Here is a 21041-nt window from a genome sequence, read left to right as displayed (position 1 = left end):
AATGTGAGTTCACATATGCTGTGAACACCCCAATTCAGCAACATCAAGGATGCAATTATCGTGCTACCTGTCAGGATCAGAGTAGGCAAACCCTGCTCACCTCCTCCCATGATCACCTCGAAATTACCAATAGATTATGGAACCACCTGAAGACTAGCTGAACAGAATTCCTAGAACTAAGAATATAAAGAAGACAGACACCCCATGGAGACTAGTAGGAGGGGCCGAGGCTCAGATGGGCAGGTCCCACACCCCCAGTGTGGTGACTAGAATCTAAAGGGAATTCTCAGTCATGGAGGTCTGTTCTCACACCGGGCTCCCCAGCACAGGGCTCCAGTAGCAGGAAGCAGAGTCCCCGTAACATCTGGCTGTGAAGAGCTGTGGGGATCACATCTGGGAAGGACAGGGGGCTACTGGAGACTGCGGAGAACCTCAAGTTGCTTGTTACACAGACTCACTCACTCAAAAACTCATAAACTCTAATTTCCAGCACAGGAGCAGCACCTCGAAAAGCTCCAGGGAGGAGCTAAATTGATAACTTCAGGGCAAGGCTGGGGAGGGGGACTGGGGGTGGGGGGGGGGCAGGGCCAGAGCAGCTCTCCAGGACAGAGCCTGGCAGGTGCCTTTGTTCCTTTGCGGAGCTCCCCTCCCACCCTGCCACCAGTGCAAGAGGGACCAAATCGGTGCTCCCCATTAACCAGATTAGTACTGTTCACCCCAGCATGGTGATCCCTGACACCCCATCCCATTCAGCTCACCTGCCTGGCCCCAGCCTCTTCCAATGGCTCCTCCACACAAGAGGCCCAACTTTCCCAAAATCTATCAAAGGTCCAAAAACCCAAACAAGCAGCAGCCGACTAAAAAAACTTTAAAAAAAATAACGAACAAATAAAACACAAACTCACAGATACAGAGAACAAATTGGTAATGGCCGCAAGGGAGGGGTTTGGAGGGTTGGGTGAAAAAGATGAAGGGATTAAGAATGCAAATGGTGCCCTGACCGGTTTGGCTCAGTGGATAGAGCGTCAGCCTGTGGACTCAAGGGTCCCAGGTTCGATTCCGGTCAAGGGCATGTACCTTGGTTGCGGGCACATCCTCAGTAGGGGGTGTGCAGGAGGCAGCTGATTGATGTTTCTCTCTCATCGATGTTTCTAACTCTCTCTACCTCTCCCTTCCTCTCTGTGAAAAATCAATAAAATATATATTTTTTTAAAAAGAATGCAAATGGCCAGTTATCATGCCAGTTATCAAAACAATCATGGGGAGGTAAAGTACAGCATAGGGAATATAGTCAATAGCATTTAATAACTATGTGTGGTGTCAGATGGGTACTAGAATTATTGGGATGATCACTCCATAAAGTATATATATGTCTAATCACTATGTTGTACCACCTGAAACTAATGTATTATTGTATGTCAACTGTAATTTAAAAATAACCAAAAAAATGTGATTAGGCCATATTGTGTGGCGCGCGCGCGCACACACACACACACACACACACACACACACACACAAAGGGATGTGGCAACAATAGCTCTCACAGTCTCTTTCATAGGCATTTTTCTTGTGTAAGTGCAATGACAGGGTCAAATATGTCTGTCTCTTACTGGAGAAGTGTGACAGTAGGATTTAATATAAGTACTTTGGTAATAAACTTGACTGCCACTATTTGAATCACTGACGAATGTTTTCTATTGCTCTGGCTTGAATCCCCAGTTGGGGAAGCTGCAGCAGGAAAAGCATCCCGCAGCCTTGCCCAGCACATTCCTGGCCCCGGCAGCATGGAAGGGATGAAAGGCGCTGCAGGCGGGGTGATGGGGGAGCTGACTCGAGCGAGGATCGCACTGGACGAGAGGGGGCAGAGGCTAGGAGAGCTGGAGGAGAAAACTGCGGGCATGATGACCAGTGCGGAAGCGTTTTCCAAACACGCACATGAGGTAACTAAGTAAATGTAGGCTTCTTCACACAGTAATAACTTTAAACATTTAGGTCCAGCACAAGAAAGCTTACGTAGAGATGCCACTCACTGTAAGTCATCCTGGGTCCCACTACAGTCCCTCCAGTACTTGGGAGAAAAATCCTTTTTAAAAATGCTGTAATACATTGACACTCCATTATCTTGGGGATAACCTGGAACAGTGGTCGGCAAACTCATTAGTCAACAGAGCCAAATATCAACAGTACAACGATTGAAATTTCTTTTGAGAGCCGAAAACCGACTTCTGCGCACGGGCCACGAAGTTTCAATCGCACTGTACGTGCATGCCCACACGTGGTATTTTGTGGAAGAGCCACACTCAAAGGGCCAAAAAGCCGCATGTGGCTCGCGAGCCGCAGTTTGCCGACCACTGCCCTAGAAGAAAATCTCCCATTAGTTCTGATATGCTGTATATTGTGCATCTGCTGCAACGTGGAGCTCAGGGCGAGTCCAGGCTCCACACACTCCTTTTGTCTCAATCACTGAAAATTATTTCTTGTCAGCTGAGTATTTATAGCTTGGTTTGTTTTTCTAAAAAAAGACTTTGTCATTATTTTACAAAGTAAAGGAAGTTTTATAAGTTTCAAGATTTACTGAGATATTCATGACTAACTCAATATAAGCTTGCTTGATTAACACTTTTTAAGATTTTTTTTTAACATCTCACGGTGACTATTTTTTCTTTGCAGTTAATGCTGAAATACAAGGATAAGAAATGGTACCAATTCTAAACTTCTAAAGAAGCTGTGACTGCTTTGAGAAACCATAATTCAGGGAAACCAAATTTAATTCCCAGCATCACTATTCAACTGCTCGAAGCCAGTTTCTTCTACAAAATGTCCGTTACAGCCCATCTGAAGTTATCATAAGAGAGACTTATCAGAGACACTGTACAACCGAAAGGCTGGAACCCTGGCTAGAATCCCAAGGTATGGCTGCATTTGCCGTTTCCCACGTGGAATGGAGCTATCGTCTTGGCATGTCATTTGCTAAGGATTTACATTTAGGAACTACGGGGAGTCCTCCTGATTTGAAAAAATCCTGTACAAACAAAAGCATTAATGCACTTAATGAAAAAAATCTTTGCATGATAAATTAACATCTTAAGAGGAAAAGAAAAAAAGCATGTTGTGACAGAAGAAAAAAAGATTAATGGTAAACTATTTTTATAAATTGGGCCACATCCCGCAATTTAAAAAATCTGCATTAGAAGTTATCAGTGCATTTCTAGTACATTTACCATACAACTGAAAAGGAAGAGAAAACAAAACCAAAGTTTTCTTCTCATCTATAACTTTCATTAGACTAAAACATGACTGAATTCTGGTGGCAAGCATCTGATTAACTTTCCTCTCACTCCATAATATATCATTCACAGTTCTTGGTCATAATCAAGTATTGCCAATACGGTAAATTATTTCTAACACGATTATTTCCATTTATATCACCTTCAGAACAAGTTGCTATTTTTAGTCACAAACCATGCAGGGTTGGGACACTGCAAAGCATTTTTCAGCTGGTTTTGCTCTGCAGGGGAGCTGACAGATAGGTTTGGGAGACTAGACTGACTCTAGGCACAGTGCATTCAGCTTTGAGAACTGATTCCACACTCTCTGGTTTCAGTTTCTAAAGTGGTATATTCTCAATGCTCCATTTGTATCCTTGTCTGCCAATTACACAGTATATTACTGTTCACACCCAGGGGGGTCTTCAATACAAGGTGCTCTTGCAGCCGGACACTCAGAGACCAAACTGGTCATTCTCTTCAACATGATTCAGTAAAACCTCAGTTAATGTTTTGGGAAAGGAATTCTGATTTATCACATTTCTGATTAACAAGGGCTTTCATTAGAAAATAATTTTGGTTCAATACTTATTATTGAAAATCTTTATAAAATATAGTGGTGTTTTTGCTACCTTAGTCACCATTATGCACAACAGAAATACATAGAGAGTTTAATGATACAAAACCAATAATTCTGTCATTCATTAGACTAAGTAATATAAAGTAGAGGGTTATTGTCAATAGATACCAAATACCTATTTCTTATTTAAAAATGTCTTCAACATGAAATAGACTATCCTTCACATGACAAAAGGCATCTATCATAACTCAACAGATAACAACTGGAGGCAAAACAAAACAAGCACACCTGCTGTCATTATTTAACATGAGTCTGAAAGTCAGAAGTCCCAGAAGTGAGTATATGCAGATTCTAAAAAAAAAAAAAAAAAAAATTAAAATTAATGGGTTTGGCTTATTTAATTTTGATTAATCAAGATCTTATGAGATATACATTTGTGTTTTAAGAATTCAGCATTTTCCTGAAGTCAGGTTCTTTTAATAGACAAAAACAGTATTTCTTGGGTTTTTTAAAAAAGATTTTTAAAAATCTTTAGTGAATTTGAAGTGGTACTTCCTTTAAATGTTCTTAGTCATTTTGAGAAGAGCCAAGATGATTGAAAGAGTCAGCTAATGTATGCCAAGATAGCGTTTCTCAGACTCCTTGAATTCGTCCAATGTCTCATAAAAGCCTCTCCATGAAGCTCTCCAGACTCCTGTGAACAGCTAGGGTAACGAAACCTGACTTCAAAATGCAGCACGATAATAAAACTATATAGTGAAAACGTTAAAGAAACTTGAGACCAGGATTTGGGAAACATTGGCACTACTTGTACCATCTCTTTCAAGGACCCAGTTTTCTGAACAGATTATTTTATCATTTCTATATTTAAAAAAAAACTTTAAAAAACTACAATATTAGTTTATTTTAGGAACAATGAAATTCAGTCCAAAGTGGCATATCTCTGAAGTCCCCAATAAGATCTGATTTAACTTGGTCTACGTTGGGGTGTCTCAGCCACGGCACTGTCCACTAACTCTTCATTGTGAGGACTGTCCTTTGCACCTTAGGATGTTCGCGGCATCCCTGATCTCTGCCCACCAGATGCCAGTAGCAACCCCTGAGTAATGACAATCAAAAATGTCTCCAGCCATTGCCAAAATTGCTCCCAATTGAGAGCCACTGTTCTATATCATTTAAGGACAGGTTAAGTGTGAATATGTAATATATGTCTAGTATAAAATTAAACATCATAAGTGCACAGTGTCTTAACAAGATAAATTATTATACCCAAAATTACATGTGTGGTTCATATGCAATAAAATCCTATTTTGAAGAAAGCTTATATGAATCAGTAAAAAATAACAGTTACAGAATATTTTAAAGCCTACAGAGAAAATACCAAAAAAGGACAGCATAGCATTTCACAGAAGTGCTTAAAACGCTTTAATGAATAGATAAAAAGTCTATAATTAGCACAACTGGAAGTAAACAGGTGCTTCTGAAATGCTTGAAAAGAACAGGTTCTTTTTAAATTAATCTTTCAATATTGTTTATATAAGCCCTTACATAATGTAAGGGTAACTTTATCCCACAAACTCCTGATTAGTGGAATACAAATTAATGAGGTTTTACTGTATCAAAATAATTTTTATAATGCAAAGAGATAGCAATAACAAGAATCTAATGTGGATGTGATTTTCTCTTTGAACATTTCTGTTGCACTCACCTTAGCACACATGAGTGTGTGCATGCATGCATGCACGCGCACACATACATACACACACACACACACACACACACACACACACAGCGTCAGCATCAGCATCGTTATCTTTGGCAAATGAGTACTATTGATCCATGTAATTCTTTACATCTCTCATAACTGTGTAAATGTCTTGCTTCTGTCTTAGAACATAAGAAAAATACTCCTAATAACTTGGACAATGATAGAGAAAATGACTGAGCCTTAGTTGTCATCAAAATGATATTCTATCTGCTGAGGCGGCATTGGAAAATAAGGCTTGCAAACCACGGCCTCTCCAAGTTGCCCTCCTGTCCCTCTGACTCCCTTGTTATCCCAGGAGAAAATGGGCCTTGGCACTCCCTTCATCATTGGGAACCTAGACGTGTTTGTTTTTCTGGTTCTAATAAGCAATAACTCCTACCAGGAAATGATCCATTTGTCCTGGAGTTTGGAGGGAAGGATGACTGATTTATCATTTATTTTAATCCTCCACAAAAGCAGGACTACTGATTTTGCTTCCTACACGTCTCTGAGACCCAGATTTAGTGTCCCAGTCACCAGCAGGGTTGTTGTCTGACAAACTTTGGCAGGACAGTGGCAGAACTGAATGAGTTGTTTTCTGGTAATTCAGTCACAGACATTTTTTCCAAATCTTTTCTATAGCCTTTGAATGACATAGCTAATAAATCAGGATCCAGGTCTCTAGTCCTCAAAGATCTTAAGGCGTTGATTAGAAGGGAACAAGTTTGCTGCTGGGGTCCTTTTATGTGACCCATGTGACTAGTTTTAAAGGTACCATCTATCGGCTATCTGAATAAAGGAGGACCTTGACTTTGGAAAAGGAAAAAATATAGATATGAAGGAAATTAAGATTAGCTCTTTGAGATACTTGGTTATAAAATGTTTGGCAGAGGGAAAAGGAAGAGGGTCTAGAAAAGTAAACTAAAAATGTTCTCCTTGGTTTAGGATCATTGGGACAACCAGGAGCAAACCTGGGTGGTTACAGCTGCCCCTGTGGGAAGACATGGTAACTTGGCCACTTTGGTTCAGAAAGGGCAATGCCAGAGTAGTCAGACATTCCCATCTGGCTCTTTGCATCGGGAGAGGAACATGAGAAGCCTTCACAGCTTCCTCACCTCTGTCCTTTATAGCCTCAGCCTCATTTTTGACTAGATACTATCTCACACTCACACTGGCCCAAGTGCTAGAAATACTTGCCAGTAAGTTGTGTATTTGGATGCCATCGTCCCTGGGAGCTTGGGTGTCACATAACAGGTTTAGTGTGTATATTTGCAGACAACATAACCCTGTAAAGATGAAAGGCAGAATAGGTAAGGCCTGACTTGGGAAAAGAAGAGGAAGTGCCAATTGGGGTGGAGTGGGGAGGGACATGGAAGCCAGAGTGTAGGGAGTGATTCTCAACGTTGGCTGTACATAAGAATCACCTAAGGAGCTTTTAAAATTCCCAATTATATTGAAATCTGAGTGGGAACCAAACATCAGTATTTTTTTAAAGCCCCCAGGTGGTTTCAGTGTCCAGCCAAGGTTGATGACCACTACTTCGTGGCCAATTAAGGAAGACATATTTGTCCACCTCGGTTGGTGTCCAAGCCCCACTTCCAAGGGGCAGGGAAGGCCAGATGTAGGAGATACGGTGTTAGCTGGATTCATATTCATTTTGTGTCACAACCCAAAACAAATGTTTTGTGCAAATTTCGGACCCGCCAGTGCCCCATTAACTCTTAGCTCTTTGTGATTTTCTCCTATGCAACTTGGCCAGTAATTATTCCAATTCAAACATCTAGGTTTTGATTATCTTATACATGTGACATCACAAAACATCAGAAATATGAGAAAATCAACAGCATGTAAAGCTACATGGAAAACTAACTCTCAGTAGTTTCATAGTGGAAATACTCAAAACAATCTTACTAAATCAGGTCCATATTTATTGCTCATTAATCGTTTGGAGGAGATATGGGTGCCAGGTACCGGTACTGCTGTAGGTATATTTTGTTGGACTTGGTCTTAGCAAGAAGGGAGAACAACTCTTCCTTTTTCATTGTTAGCTCCGAGGGCCACTTGGATTCATCTTCTTAGTAACTGGACATGCATTTAACGGGAGAAGAAGGCCTATAACTCACTCTCTGGCCTCCAGTGCCCTGAAAGAGTGCTTTCACCTCCAAAAAGGGAGAGTCCGCCTATCCAAGGCAGTAATACTCAGTGAGAAAACTCACAGACTTCTCTCCTCTCATACTGCTCCCCTGAGAACTGGCCCACCCTTCTCAACTGCAAAGTCAAAAAATAAACTAGGTGGTGGTTATGGACAAGTGTACACAGGATCAAAATCTCTAATAACCTATAATTTTTAGTACTTAATTATGTGATGTTTTATTCTAGGAAATAAGAAACAGATGATATCATTGATGTATCTTTCTTTCATCTTCAGAATTTTTGCATCTTTTCAGAAAATGACAAAATACTATTTTTCTGTTTCACTCAGCAATTGTGACTATACTTAAAATTCTTGTAGTCTGTAGAGATATCAATAAAATTGTATATGTTTGTACATAGATGCTCTCTTATGTTATGATGTGATGAACTACTAATGATTTTTGTCAAGTTAAATATGGACAGTGGTAAGACCCACATTTGCAACACCGTGAACCATAGTTTTACAAATTATAATTATTTTTTAAAGGCAGGGAGATGGGTGGGGGAGCAATGTACATCATATATATTTGAACTAAAAAAAAACCCAAAGGAATAAAACAAAATACAAATTCCCTAAACTCAAAAAGGATAGAAATAGCCATTCAAAATTATCATCAAATTGGAAGATATGTAACTTTTTAAAAATTTCTTTATTAAGGTATTACATATGTGTCCTTATTCCCCCATTACCCCCTACCCCCCCCTATTCATGCCCTTACCCTCCTGTTGTCTGTGTCCATTGATTAGGCTTGTATGCATGCATATAAGTCCTTTGGTTGGTCTCTCCCCCTTACCCCCACCGTCCCCTACCTTCCCTGAGGTTTGACGTTCTGATCGATGTTTCTCTGTCTCTGGATCTGTTTTTGTTCATCAGTTTATGTTGTTCATTATATTCCATAAATGAGTGAGATCATGTGATATTTATCTTTCTCTGCCTGGCTTATTTCACTTAGCATAATGCTCTCCAGCTCCATCCATGTTGATGCAAATGGTAAGAGCTCCTTCTTTTATACCACAGCATAGTATTCCACTGTGTAGATGTACCACCACAGTTTTTTAATCCACTCATCTGCTGCTGGGCACTTAGGCTGTTTCCAAATCTTAGCTATTGTGAATTGTGCTGCTATGAACATAGGGGTGCATATATCCTTTCTGATTGGTGTTTCTAGTTTCTTGGGATATATTCCTAGAACTGGGATCACTGGGTCAAATGGAAGTTCCATTTTTAATTTTTTGAGGAAACATCATACTGTTCTCCACAGTGGCTGCACCAGTCTGCATTCCCATCAGCAGTGAAGGAGGGTTCCTTTTTCTCTGCATCCTCGCCAGCACTTGTCTTGTGTTGATTTGTTGATGATAGCCATTCTGACCCTCATTTGCAACACCGTGAACCATAGTTTTTCAAAGTATAATTACTTTTAAAAGGCAGGGAGATGGGTGGGGGAGCAATGTACATCATATATATTTGAACTAAAAAAACAACAACAAAGGAATAAAACAAAATACAAATTCCCTAAACATAAAAAGGATAGAAATACCCATTCAAAATTATCATCAAATTGGAAGATATGTAACTTTTTATTGGAAGATTTTGCAGATAATTTTTGAGGATGTTGACTGTTTTCACCTTTGGTGAACTCCAAGTTAAACCTTAGCTTGGTGGGAGTGCAGGGAATAAACTGAAGCTGAATGAGATGTACTTAGGGCATTCACACCTTACTCCCTCACTTCCTTTAGAGCTCACTTTAAAAATAAGCTATTGTGAGCTTATACCACCACCTAGTGGTTATAATGACCATTCATTAACCCAGCTCCTCCAAAAGTCCCCCAGAGAGTGCATACTCCTGCTTCCTCTGGCTTTCATCTGCACAGTCGATGCCTCTTCAGGTACTTTCTTTATACTGTTACCTACACTGTGGCATTAGCCAACCCATTATATTCCTCCAAAAGCTGTCTAATTATTTCAGGAAAATTTTCCCATCACCACAATTTCCCTCCTACTTTTTGTTCCATATTAAAAAGAAGAAGAAGAAAAAAAAAACACACCAAAAACAAGAAACTAACCCTAGGCTAAAAAATGTTTTTCGATTAAAAGTACAAATATAAAGACAGATGCAATAAAATCCAAATGCACAAGTTTCCCTTCAATCATTTTCTTAAAGGATCCATTTACCTCACTCTCCACATATCTGCATTCAATAGTTGGAGTGGGGCCCTGTAGTCCTCACTTGCTAACTCAGCCTCACCTGGGCAGGGGCCCCCTTGGGGTTCTCTATCATGTCCTGGCCCCTGAGTCAAAATGTTCAGCATCTTGATGTCATCACTTTTTCATGAGAATTTTTTTCTTTTAATATGAGTCATTTTTATAACCTTTTATCTTTGACTTTTGAACTTTGTTTTAAAGACCTTTCCATCTACACAATAATAAACATTTTCTTACATCTTCTTCACTTTTATAGATTTATTTTTTATATCAGTCTTTTAATACATCTGGAATTTTGGGCTAGGGATCTAACATGATCTTTTGACAAATGGATAACATACCACTACACCTCTATTTTTGAATGACTCACCTTTTCACCACTAATTTGAAATGACATTTTCACATAGACATACATATATCTGTTTCCTAAATTCTCAAGTAATCTATTTATCTATTTCTGTGTTCTTTATTTATTTTATTTTATTGTTTAAAGTATTACAAATAGTAGTACATATGTCTCCTTTTATTCCCCATTGACCTTCCCCTGGCCCCCCCAACTCCCCTCCCCCAGCACATGCCCTCAACCCCCATCCCCCCACCCGTGTCTTGCATCCATTGGTTATGCTTATATGCATGCATACAAGTCCTTCGGCTGATCTCTTAACCCCCACTCCAACCCTCCCCAGCCTTCCCGCTGTAGTTTGACAGTCTGTTTGATACTTTTTTGTCTCTGTATCTATTTTTGTTCATCAGTTTATAATGTTCTTTTTATTCCACAAATGAGTGAGATCATGTGGTATTTTTCTTTCACTAACTGGCTTATTTCACTTAGCACAATGCTCTCCAGTTCCATCTATGCCATTGCAAATGGTAAGAATTCCTTCTTTTTTATAGCAGTGTAGTATTCCATAGTGTAGACGTACCACAGTTTTCTAATCCACTCATCTGCTTATGGGCATTTAGGCTGTTTCCAAATCTTAGCTATTGTGAATTGTGCTGCTATGAACATAGGGGTGCATATATCCTTTCTGATTGGTGTTTCTAATTTCTTGGGATATATTCCTAGAAGTGGGATCATTGGTTCAAATGGGAGTTCCATTTTTAATTTTTTGAGGAAACGCCATACTGTTTTCCACAGTGGCTGCACCAGTCTGCATTCCCACCAGCAGTGCATGAGGGTTCCTTTTTCTCCGCGTCCTCGCCAGCACTTGTCATTTGTTGATTTGTTGATGATAGCCATTCTGACAGGTGTGAGATGGTACCTCATTGTTGTTTTGATTTGCATCTCTCGGATGATTAGAGACTTTGAGCATGTTTTCATATGATTCTTGGCTTTCTGTATGTCCTCTTGTGAAAAGTGTCTAATTAGGTCCTTTGCCCATTTTTTGACTAGATTGTTTATCTTCATTTTGTTACGTTGTATGAGTTCCCTGTAAATGTTGGAGATTAAACCCTTATTGGAGATAACATTATTGTAGTTAATGTTATTATTGATAGGTACTTGTTTGTAGCCATTTCTGTGCTTATGCCTGTGTTCCTTCCTCCCTTTCTAGTTCTCCTTTTTACAGCATTCCCTTTAGCATTTCTTACATTGCTGGCTTGGTAGTGATAAACTCCCTTAGCATTTTTTTGTCTGCAAAGCTCCTGATTTCTCCTTCAATTTTGATTGAAGTCTTGCTGGATAGAGTATTCTTGGATTCAGTCATTTGCTTTGCATCACTTTGTATACTTCATTCCATTCCCATCTAGCTTGGTGTGTTTCTGTTGAGAAATAATTTGATAATGTGATGGGGAATCCTTTGTAGGTAACTCTCTGTCTCTCTCTTGCAGCCTTTAAGATCCTCTCTTTATCATTAATATTTGCCATTATAATTATGATGTGTCTTGGTGTGGGTCTTTTGGGATTCATCTTGCTTGGAACTCTCTGTACTTGTGTGACTCTTTTCTTCCCCATATCAGGGAAGTTTTCTGTCATTATTTCTTCAAATATATTCTCTAATCCTTGCTGCTCTTCTTGTCTTTCTGGCATCCCTATTATATGTATGTTACTTTGTTTCGTATTGTCCCACAGCTCCCTTTGGCTCTCCTCCTGCTTTTTAATTTTTTTCTCCTCTTGGTGTTCAGATTGGACTTATTTCTCTACCTTATCTTTTACCTCACTAATTCGGTCCTCTGCTTCTTCTAGTCTACTGTTGAAACCTTCCATAGAGTTTGTGATTGTAGCTATATCACTTATGATTTCTTCCTGATTTTTGCATAGGTTGTTAATTTTCTCGTCCATCGAGTTTATGAACATATGACCATTACTGAATTCTTTTTCTGTCATATTGCATGTCTCAGTTTCATTTATTTCCTTTCTTGGCAATGCCTCTTTTTCTTTCCTCTGGGGACTGTTTCATTGTCTCCCTATTCTAACTATCACCAGAAGGTCCAAACACCGAGTTACAGGGGCCTGAACCGTGTGCAGTGGGAGCGTCACACCACCCAAGTGTCACTGAAGAGCTCCAACACTGAGATGTGTGGCTGACGTAGGTTGGTGGGAGCCACACACACCGAGAATCAGAGTCACCCGCACTCAGTGCAGCCTCGTGCATGCACCTAGAATCAGGGACCCCGCATGCGCCGTGCTGAAAAAAAATTCCCTGTGGGCGTATGTTGAAATCATGGTCCCCTAGCTTGTGCCAGGAGTCAGAGACCCCATGTGCATGTGCTGATAATCAAGTATCTGAGTCTCTGTTGCTTGGTGCAGCCTTGCACCGTGAATCAGGGTCCCTGTACGGGTGTGCACCAAGAACTGAAGTCAGAGGTGCTAAGTGTGCATGCACTGAGAATCAGGGATCCCATGAACGCACGATGAGAAACAGAGTCCCCACGTGTGTGCACCAAGAGTCAAGTCACTGGTGCTCAGTGCTGCCTCTCATGTGGAGAATCAGGGTCACTGGTCTGGTTGGGGGGCCGGGTTGCACAGTCACCCTGTGTCAGCGGGAGGCCCATTCCTGTGCCCCAGGAAACAGACTCCCTGTGTCTGCGTGCCCAGAGTCAAAGTTAAATCGCACAGCCAACACAGGAAGCCTACTCGCGCTGAGCGGGTCTGGCAGGCCCTGTGCTGCTGCAGTGGTTGGCAGGGAGGGGGATAGGCTCCGTGACTCACAGTAATCTAAAGCCAGGATGTCTGGAGTTTTGGTGTCCGTGGGTCTGCAGGTCTTTGTCCCGAGTGGTTGTAGGGTCCTGGCTTGAATCTGAGACCAGAGTGGGTGGTGGTGAGGCTAGGATCCTAGTCGCAAGCAGTCCTGTTCTTCAAGATGGCCTGGTCTCTGCACCTGCACTGGCTGCCCCAGTGTCTATGGTGACAGCGGGGTTTCGCAGTTCAAGACTGCCCGGTCTGGCAGCCTCCTGGAAGACCTGCAGGATCTAACTGTCCCTAGCTCTCACACACACACACACACATCCACACCCTCCTCTATCGCTCCCTCACTCTCTCACACATTCTCCCTCCCTGCCTTCTTGCCAGTTGCCATCTTCCAATCCCCTATTTCTGTGTTCTTATCAAACTGTTAATTATAGCTTTACAATATGTCCTAATATGTTATAGATATCTTTGATATTTTTCAAGTTTGATAGGTATTGATTTTTTTTCTCTAGGTGCATTTTAGGATGTTATTGATCTTTTAAAAAATCCCTGTTGAAACTTTGATTGAAATTATAGTAAATTTGCAGGTTAATAAATAATGATTTTTTTTTCTGGCGTCACTTCCTTTAGGATATCTTAATTCTTTTTTCACAACCATTTTCCTTTATGTTGATAATTTTGCCTTCACCAAGTTTTTCAAGTTGCATGTCTAGAGTATTTCAGATGGCATCAGTATCAATATTTCCACAGACAGCTATTTCTTCTAAAACTCTATGTTCGATTTGAATTTCACTTATAGAGGTACCATTTTCCACTTTTCTGATGTACTTGCATCTTATTTAGCCAGTTTTTTCTTTAGATTACACATTTTTTTGTAAAATGCCACAGATTTGACACTGGGAGACATGAGACAATACTGCTTTACTGTCTGTGTGCAAAGTGAATGAGGAGTGTGCGGTGACTAATCATGGATAGACTTTGAAATAAGTGAGGTAATTGGTAATTGATCATGATGCATGCACTAGTTTTCTACTAATGCAAACAAATTACTACAAACTTACTGGCTTAAAACAATAATAACTGAGATGGTCACTAAGATGGTGACATAGGTCATTCCTAACTTCACTCCCTGTCGCAAGAAGAACTAACAAACTGCTCATGAACAAGACACCACTGAAAAAAATCCTAGAAGATAGGGGTGCGGCTGAAGGGTAAGAGGGGCAGCTACCTGCTAACCATACTGTGGCTTCCCCAGGCCTGCACCACACCACACTGAGAGGTCTCTCCTGAGCCTGAGCTTCCTCCAGGAAGACAAGAGAGCCCAGGGTGCACATTGAGCATGTGGGTCCCTTCTTGGGAGAACCATTATGGTCTTGCATCACTACAATCTCTGTGGAATCTGCACTTGGGAACCTGCCAGGCTTGTCCACTGGGAATCAGACTGTGACAGAAGTGGGTTGGGGCTCGGAACAACCAGTGCTCAGCTCTTGGCAGACCAAGTCTTACCTACAAAGCCCAAGTAGCAGTCTCAACCAGAGGCTTTGCTAATCTGCATAGCTAAGAGAGTGGTGTAGTTTGACCAGGGAACTTAGTGAGGTACAGGTCTGCCTCATTCGGGACCTCAAATAAAGAGCCTTTCTGCCCCTGGAGCCTGGTGTCCACCCACCCCACCCCCTCACACACACACTCCCCCCACCCAGTCTGGGCAGGGGAGCTGAGTCATCCCACTGCTCAGTGTATATCCAGGCCCCACCCAGCCAGAAAGGCTGGCCAGAACACCTGGACACTGTGTAGCCTCACAGCCCTGGAACCCCAAAGGCAGTGGCACAGTTCTGCCAGGTGACTCGGTACACAGGTCAGCTTGAATCAGGACCACAAAGAACCTTGCAGGCCTTGGGGCCAGTTGCCCCACTATGCTCAGGCAGGAGAGCTGATTCATAGCCCCAACCCACTGATGAGTATGACTCCTGGTTCTGCCCTACCTGCCCTACCAGGAGGCCTTACTGGAACACCTGGGATGCTGCTTGGAGCCAGCTCCATTGCTCCGCCTGGGAGCTAATGCATAGCCTGCCCACTGCTAAGCACGGCTCCCAGCCCTGCCTGACAGGAAGTCTGGCCTTAATACCTGGAAAGCTATGTAGCCCAGAGAACTAGGAGTGCAGTTCTGTGTGAGTGAAGACCCCAAACAAAGAGTCCTGGCAGCCATGGAGTCAGCTCTGTCACTCCACCTGGGCAGGGGAGCTAATGCATAGCTTCACCCACTGCTGAGAGTGCTTCCAGCCCCACCCGACCCGGAATCCTGGCCTGAGCACCTGGGAGATGGTGTGGCCCAGCAGCATTTAAGTAGAGAGCCCAGCCAACACCTCAGCCCATCTAGCAGAGACAAATTGGCAACTCTGTCTAGCCAGAGAGTCTGGTGCACAGATATGTTTAATGAACTCCCCAAACAAGAGACTTGTCAGCCATGGCAACTGTCCTGCAAGCCCACCAGGGAAAACTAATCCATAACCCTGTGCACTGCTGAACACTGCCTCCAACCCTGCTAACCAGGAAACCTAACCAGAGCTCCTGGGAATCTCACCCTGCAGCCCTGATTACAGCCGCACTTGAGTGAAGAGCCTGCCGGGTGGCTCTGCATTTGCAATGCTAACAGTGGCCCAGTTGGCCCTGGTCCATGCAGGATTGCCTGATTTGATTCCCAAACAAGAGCTTTACCAGCCTTGGGGACTGTTTGGGGCACTTCTCAGGCAGGTAAATTAATTCCTAGCCCCCTGCTATAATAGCCTTCACACACTCCAACCAGCCCCACCCCAACCAGTGACCTAAACAGAGCACATGAAAAACTGCACAGCACATCCTACAACCCTGCTTACAGAGGCACTTGAAAAGACAACATAGCCTGGGCCTATCTCCATCTTCAAAGTAAAACTGGTGGCCTCATCTGGCCAGAAAACTTAGTGCACAGTCTAGCCTGATTTGGGTCCTCAAAGGATGAGCAGTGCAGACCTTAGAACGCTTCTGCTGCCCCCAGAACAGGGAAGCTAATTCATAACCACGCTTACTGCTGAGTACAGTTCCCAGTCCCAATCATCTAGAAAGATGGACCAGGGGACCCAGGCAACCACGGAACCCATTCTAGAGCCTTGCTGGGGCAGGGAACCAAGCCAGACGTTCTATCCAACTGTTCTCAGCCAGTAGCACCCCTCTCCCTTCAAAATCAGTGGCCTTTCCCCAAAATAGACCCTGATAGCAAACCCCACAAGCCCAGTGACATTACCAGCTGACTCGTCCAGAACACCAAGCCAAGCAGAGTGGTAAAGAACTATCTGTACCAAAGTAAACATATAAAGTCTGAAAAAGGGAATTGCTTACTCAAATGCAGAGAAACCAAGGATCACAAAAAAAAATCAGGTAAATAGAACACTACCAAAGGAAACTAATAAAGCTACAATAACTGACCATAAAGAAATGAAGAACACATAAAGAATTCAGAATAATCCTCTTTAAGAAGTTTAAACTACAAGAACACACAGACAACTGAACAAAATTAGGAAAACAATGCATGAACAAAATGAGTTTAACAAAGAAATAGAAACATTAAAAAACCACACAGAACTACAAACAGAAATTCTAGAGCTGACAAATACAATGACTGTACTGAAGAATTCAACAGGGAGCTCCAACAACAGACTCAACCATGCAAAAGAAAGAATCAGTTACCTGGAAGACAGGGCATTTGAAATTATCTAGTTAGAGGAGCAAAAAGAAAAAAGTGTGAAGAAAGCCTATGGGACTTAAGGGACACAATAAAACAACAACAACAACAACAAACCCCCCCACACATTATGGGAATCCCAAGAGAAGAGAAAGGGACAGAAAGTATATATTTAAAGCAATATGACTGAAACCTTTCCAAACCTGGAAAGAGAAATGAACATCCACATCCAAAGAACCCCAAATAGGTTAACCTGAAATGGGCTACATTGAGACATATTATAATTAAATGGTCATAAGTCAACAATGAAGAAAGATTTTGAAAGTAGCAAGAGAATAGACAAGTCACATACAAAGAAGCCCCCATGAGACTATGGACGGATTTCTCAATGGAAACTTTTCAGGCCAGGAAAAAATGGGATGATATATTCAAAATATTGGGGAAGGTCAGGGGGACCTGTCAACCAAGAATTCTATATCTGGTAAAGCTGTCCTTCAGAAATAAAAAAGAGATAAAGATTTTCCTGAACAAACAAAATCTTGAGGGAATGCATCACCACCAGACATGCCTCACAAAAGATGCTAATTGGGAGTTCTTTGAGTGGAAGTAAAAGGATGCCAATTAATGTCATAAAAATATAAGAAGGTAGCATAAAAGTCAATGGAAATGGTAAATATATATACCTAGATATTCTAATATGGTAATGGAGGTAATCCACTTACAACTCTAGTTTAAAAATTAATATAATAGCCCTGACCGGTTTGGCTCAGTGGATAGAGCGTCAGCCTGTGGACCGAAGGGTCCCAGGTTCGATTCTGGTCAAGGGTATGTACCTTGGTTGCGGGCACATCCCCAGTAGAGAGTGTGCAGGAGGCAGCTGAATCGATGTTTCTCTCTCATCGATGTTTCTAGCTCTCTGTCCCTCTCCTTTCTTCTCTGTAAAAAATCAATAAAATGTATTTTTTTAAAATTAATATAAATGTAGAAACCATAACTACAATAATTTGTTAATGGATGTATAATATAAAAAATATGTAAACTGTAACATCAATAACCTAAAATCTGAGGGGAAGGAGCAGTAAAAGCGTAAAGTTTAGGAATGTTACAGCAGTTACTAGTAAGTTGTTATCAGTTTAAAATAGGGTATGATCATTTTGAGATATTTTATGTAAGTCTCATGGTAACCATAAAGGGAAAACCTGTAATAATTACACAAAACATGATAAAGAAGTCAAAGCATACTACACTCAAAATATATCAAAATACAAAAAATACAGCAGGATAAGAACTAAGGAACAGTGATCTACAAAACAACCAGAAAACAATTAACAATGACAATAATAAGCTCTTACCTATCAAAAATTACTGTAATGTAAATGGTTTTAATTCTCCCATCAAAAACATAGAATGGCTGAATAAATTAAAAAAGAAGATTCAATTATATGCTGCCTACAAGAAGATACTCACTTTAGCCTTAAAAAGACATGCATAGGCTGAGAGTAAAAATATTTCAAGAAAATTGTAACCAATAAAAAGAAGGGGTAGCTATACTTATATCAGGCAAAATATACTTTAAAGTAAAAATGGTAAAAAGAGACAAAGAATGATAAAAAAGCTCAGTCCATCAAGAGGATATAACAATTGTAAATATTTATATACTCAACAGTGAAGCATCTATATATATAACACAAAAACTAACAGAATGGAAAGGAGAAATAAACAGCAAACAAAATAATAGTTGGAGACTTTAATATCCCACTCTTAACAATGGATAGATTATTCAGACAGAGAATCAATATGGAAACAACAGATTTGAACAATGCTATAGACAAAATGGACCAGATATATAGAGAACATTCTATCCAACAGCAGAATACACATTCTTCTAAAGCACAAGAGGAACATTTTCTAGGACAGACCATAGGTTAGGCCACAAACAAGCCTTAGCAAATTCAAAAAGACTGAAATCATATTAAGTATCTACTCTAACCATAAACTAGAAATCAATAACAGGAAAAAACTGGAAAATTCACAAATACATGGAAATTAAATCACACTTTCTTGAACATCCAATGAAGAAATTAAAGGGGAAGTAAAAGAGTATCTTGAGACAAACAAAAATAAAAACACTACATATCAAAACTTATAGGATACCGTGAAAGCAGTGCTAGGAGCGAAGTTCATAGCAATAAATACCCACATTAAGAAACAAGAAAGATCTCAAATCATCAACCTAATTCCATGGCTCAAGAAAATGGAAAATAACCCCAAAGTTAGCAGAACAAAGAAAATAACAAAAAATTAGAGAAGAAATGAAATAGAGAACAGAAAAACAATAGAAAAAATAAGCAAAACTAAGAATTGTTTTTTAAAGAGATGAACAAAATTGACAAATCTTTAGCTACACTAACCAATGAAAAAAAGAGTACCCAAATCAACAAAATTATAAATGAAAAGAAGAAACATTACAACTGATACCACAGAAATACAAAGGGTCGTAAGAGGCTACTATGTACTATCAAGGGAACAACTAACTATACTTCAACAAACTGGACAGCCTAGTAGAAAAGGAAAAATTATTAGAAACAACTTACCAAGACTAAATCAAGAAGAAATAGAAAATTTGAACAGAGCAATTACTAGTAAGGAGATTGAAGCCGTAATAAAAAACCTCCCTAAAAACAAAAGCCCGGGACCAGATGACTTCACTGGTGAATTTTGCCAAACATTTACAGAATAATTAACACCAGTCATTTCAAACTCTTCCCAAAAAACCTAATAGGAGGGCATACTCCCAAGCTCATTTTATGAGGCCAGCATTACACTGATACCAAAGCCAGAAAGGACACTACAAGAAAAAACAAAAATTATAGGCCAATATCCTGATGAATATAGATGTTAAAACATCAATAAAATACAAGCAAACCAAATTTAGCTGCACATTAAAAGGATCATTCACCACAATCAAGTGGGATTTATCCCTGGAAAGCAAGAACGATTTAACATACGTAAATCAATAAATGTGATACATCACATTAACAGATTGAAAGATTAAAAAGTCATGCCCGGTTGGTGTGTCTCAGCGGTTGAGTGTTGACCTATAAACCAGGATGTCACAGTTCGATTTCTGATCAGGATCAGGGCACATGTCCAGGTTTCGGGTTTCGGCCTCTATTTCTAATAGGGGGCCTGCTGGAGGCAGCCAATCAATGATTCTCTCATCATTAATCTCTCTCTCCCGCTACCTTCTTCTCTGAAATCAATAAAAATATTTTTTAAAAGAAAGATAAAAGGTCATATCGTCTGAAAAGATACAGAAAAAGCATTTGACAAAATTCAACATCTGTTAATGATAAAAATTCTCAACAAATTAGGCATAGAAAGAACGTACCACAACATAATCCATACCACACACATATTATAAGTCCACAGCTAATATCACAATCAATGGTGAAAGGTTGAAAGCTTTTCCTCTAAACTCAGGAACAAGAAAAGGTGCCCACTCTCACCACTCCTATTCAACATAGTACTAGGAGTCCTAGCCAGAGCAATCAGGTAAGAAAATGAAATAAAAAGCATCCAAATTGGAAAGGAATAAGTAAAATTGTATCCATTTGCAGATGACATAATTTTATGTTTAGGAAATCCTAGAATCCACCAAAAAATTGTTAGAACTAATCCACAAATTCAGTGAAGTTGCAGGATACAAAATTAACAAACAAGAATCAGTAGTATTTCTATGTGCCAACAATAAATTATCTGATAAAGAAAATGCTCCCTTATACAATAGCATCAAAAAAACAACTTGGGAATAAATTTAAGCAAGGAGGGGAAAGATCTCTACACTGAAAACTGAAAAACACTTATGAAAGAAATAAAACACACACACACACACACACACACACACACACACACACAGAAAGGCATCCTGTGTTCATGGATTTGAAGAATGAATACTGTTAAAATGTCCACACTACCTAGAGTCATCTATAGACTCAATGCAATCCTATCCAGTGGCATTTTTTCAGAAGTAGAAAAAACAATCCTATAATTTATATGGAACTACAAAAGACCCCAAATAGCCAAAGCAATCCTCAAAAGAACAAAGCAGGAGGCATTATACTTTCTGACTTCAAGCTATCTTATAAAGCTACTAGAGACCCCGTGCATGAAAATTCATGCACTGGAGGGGGGAGTCCCTCAGCCC

General features: G+C 40.4%; 1 protein-coding gene across 2 annotated transcripts in view; it reads left to right on the top strand.

Annotated features, from left to right (window-relative positions):
• The window catches only part of STXBP5L (syntaxin binding protein 5L), a 218925-nt gene extending 215933 nt beyond the window's left edge, over positions 1–2992 (top strand). For both annotated transcript variants that reach the window (XM_054713945.1, XM_054713944.1), the window contains 2 exons: positions 1720–1940; positions 2671–2992. In XM_054713945.1, coding sequence (XP_054569920.1) covers positions 1720–1940; positions 2671–2712 — 263 coding nt within the window. In that variant the 3' untranslated portion in view covers positions 2713–2992. The remainder of the gene's footprint in view (positions 1–1719; positions 1941–2670) is intronic.
• The last annotated feature ends 18049 nt before the right edge of the window (positions 2993–21041 follow it).

This window comes from Eptesicus fuscus, chromosome 3, assembly GCF_027574615.1.
Source record: "Eptesicus fuscus isolate TK198812 chromosome 3, DD_ASM_mEF_20220401, whole genome shotgun sequence".
Lineage (NCBI taxonomy): Eukaryota > Metazoa > Chordata > Mammalia > Chiroptera > Vespertilionidae > Eptesicus > Eptesicus fuscus.
The sequence above is the reverse complement of the archived record's forward strand: the minus strand, read 5'-3'. Positions and strand labels throughout refer to the sequence as shown.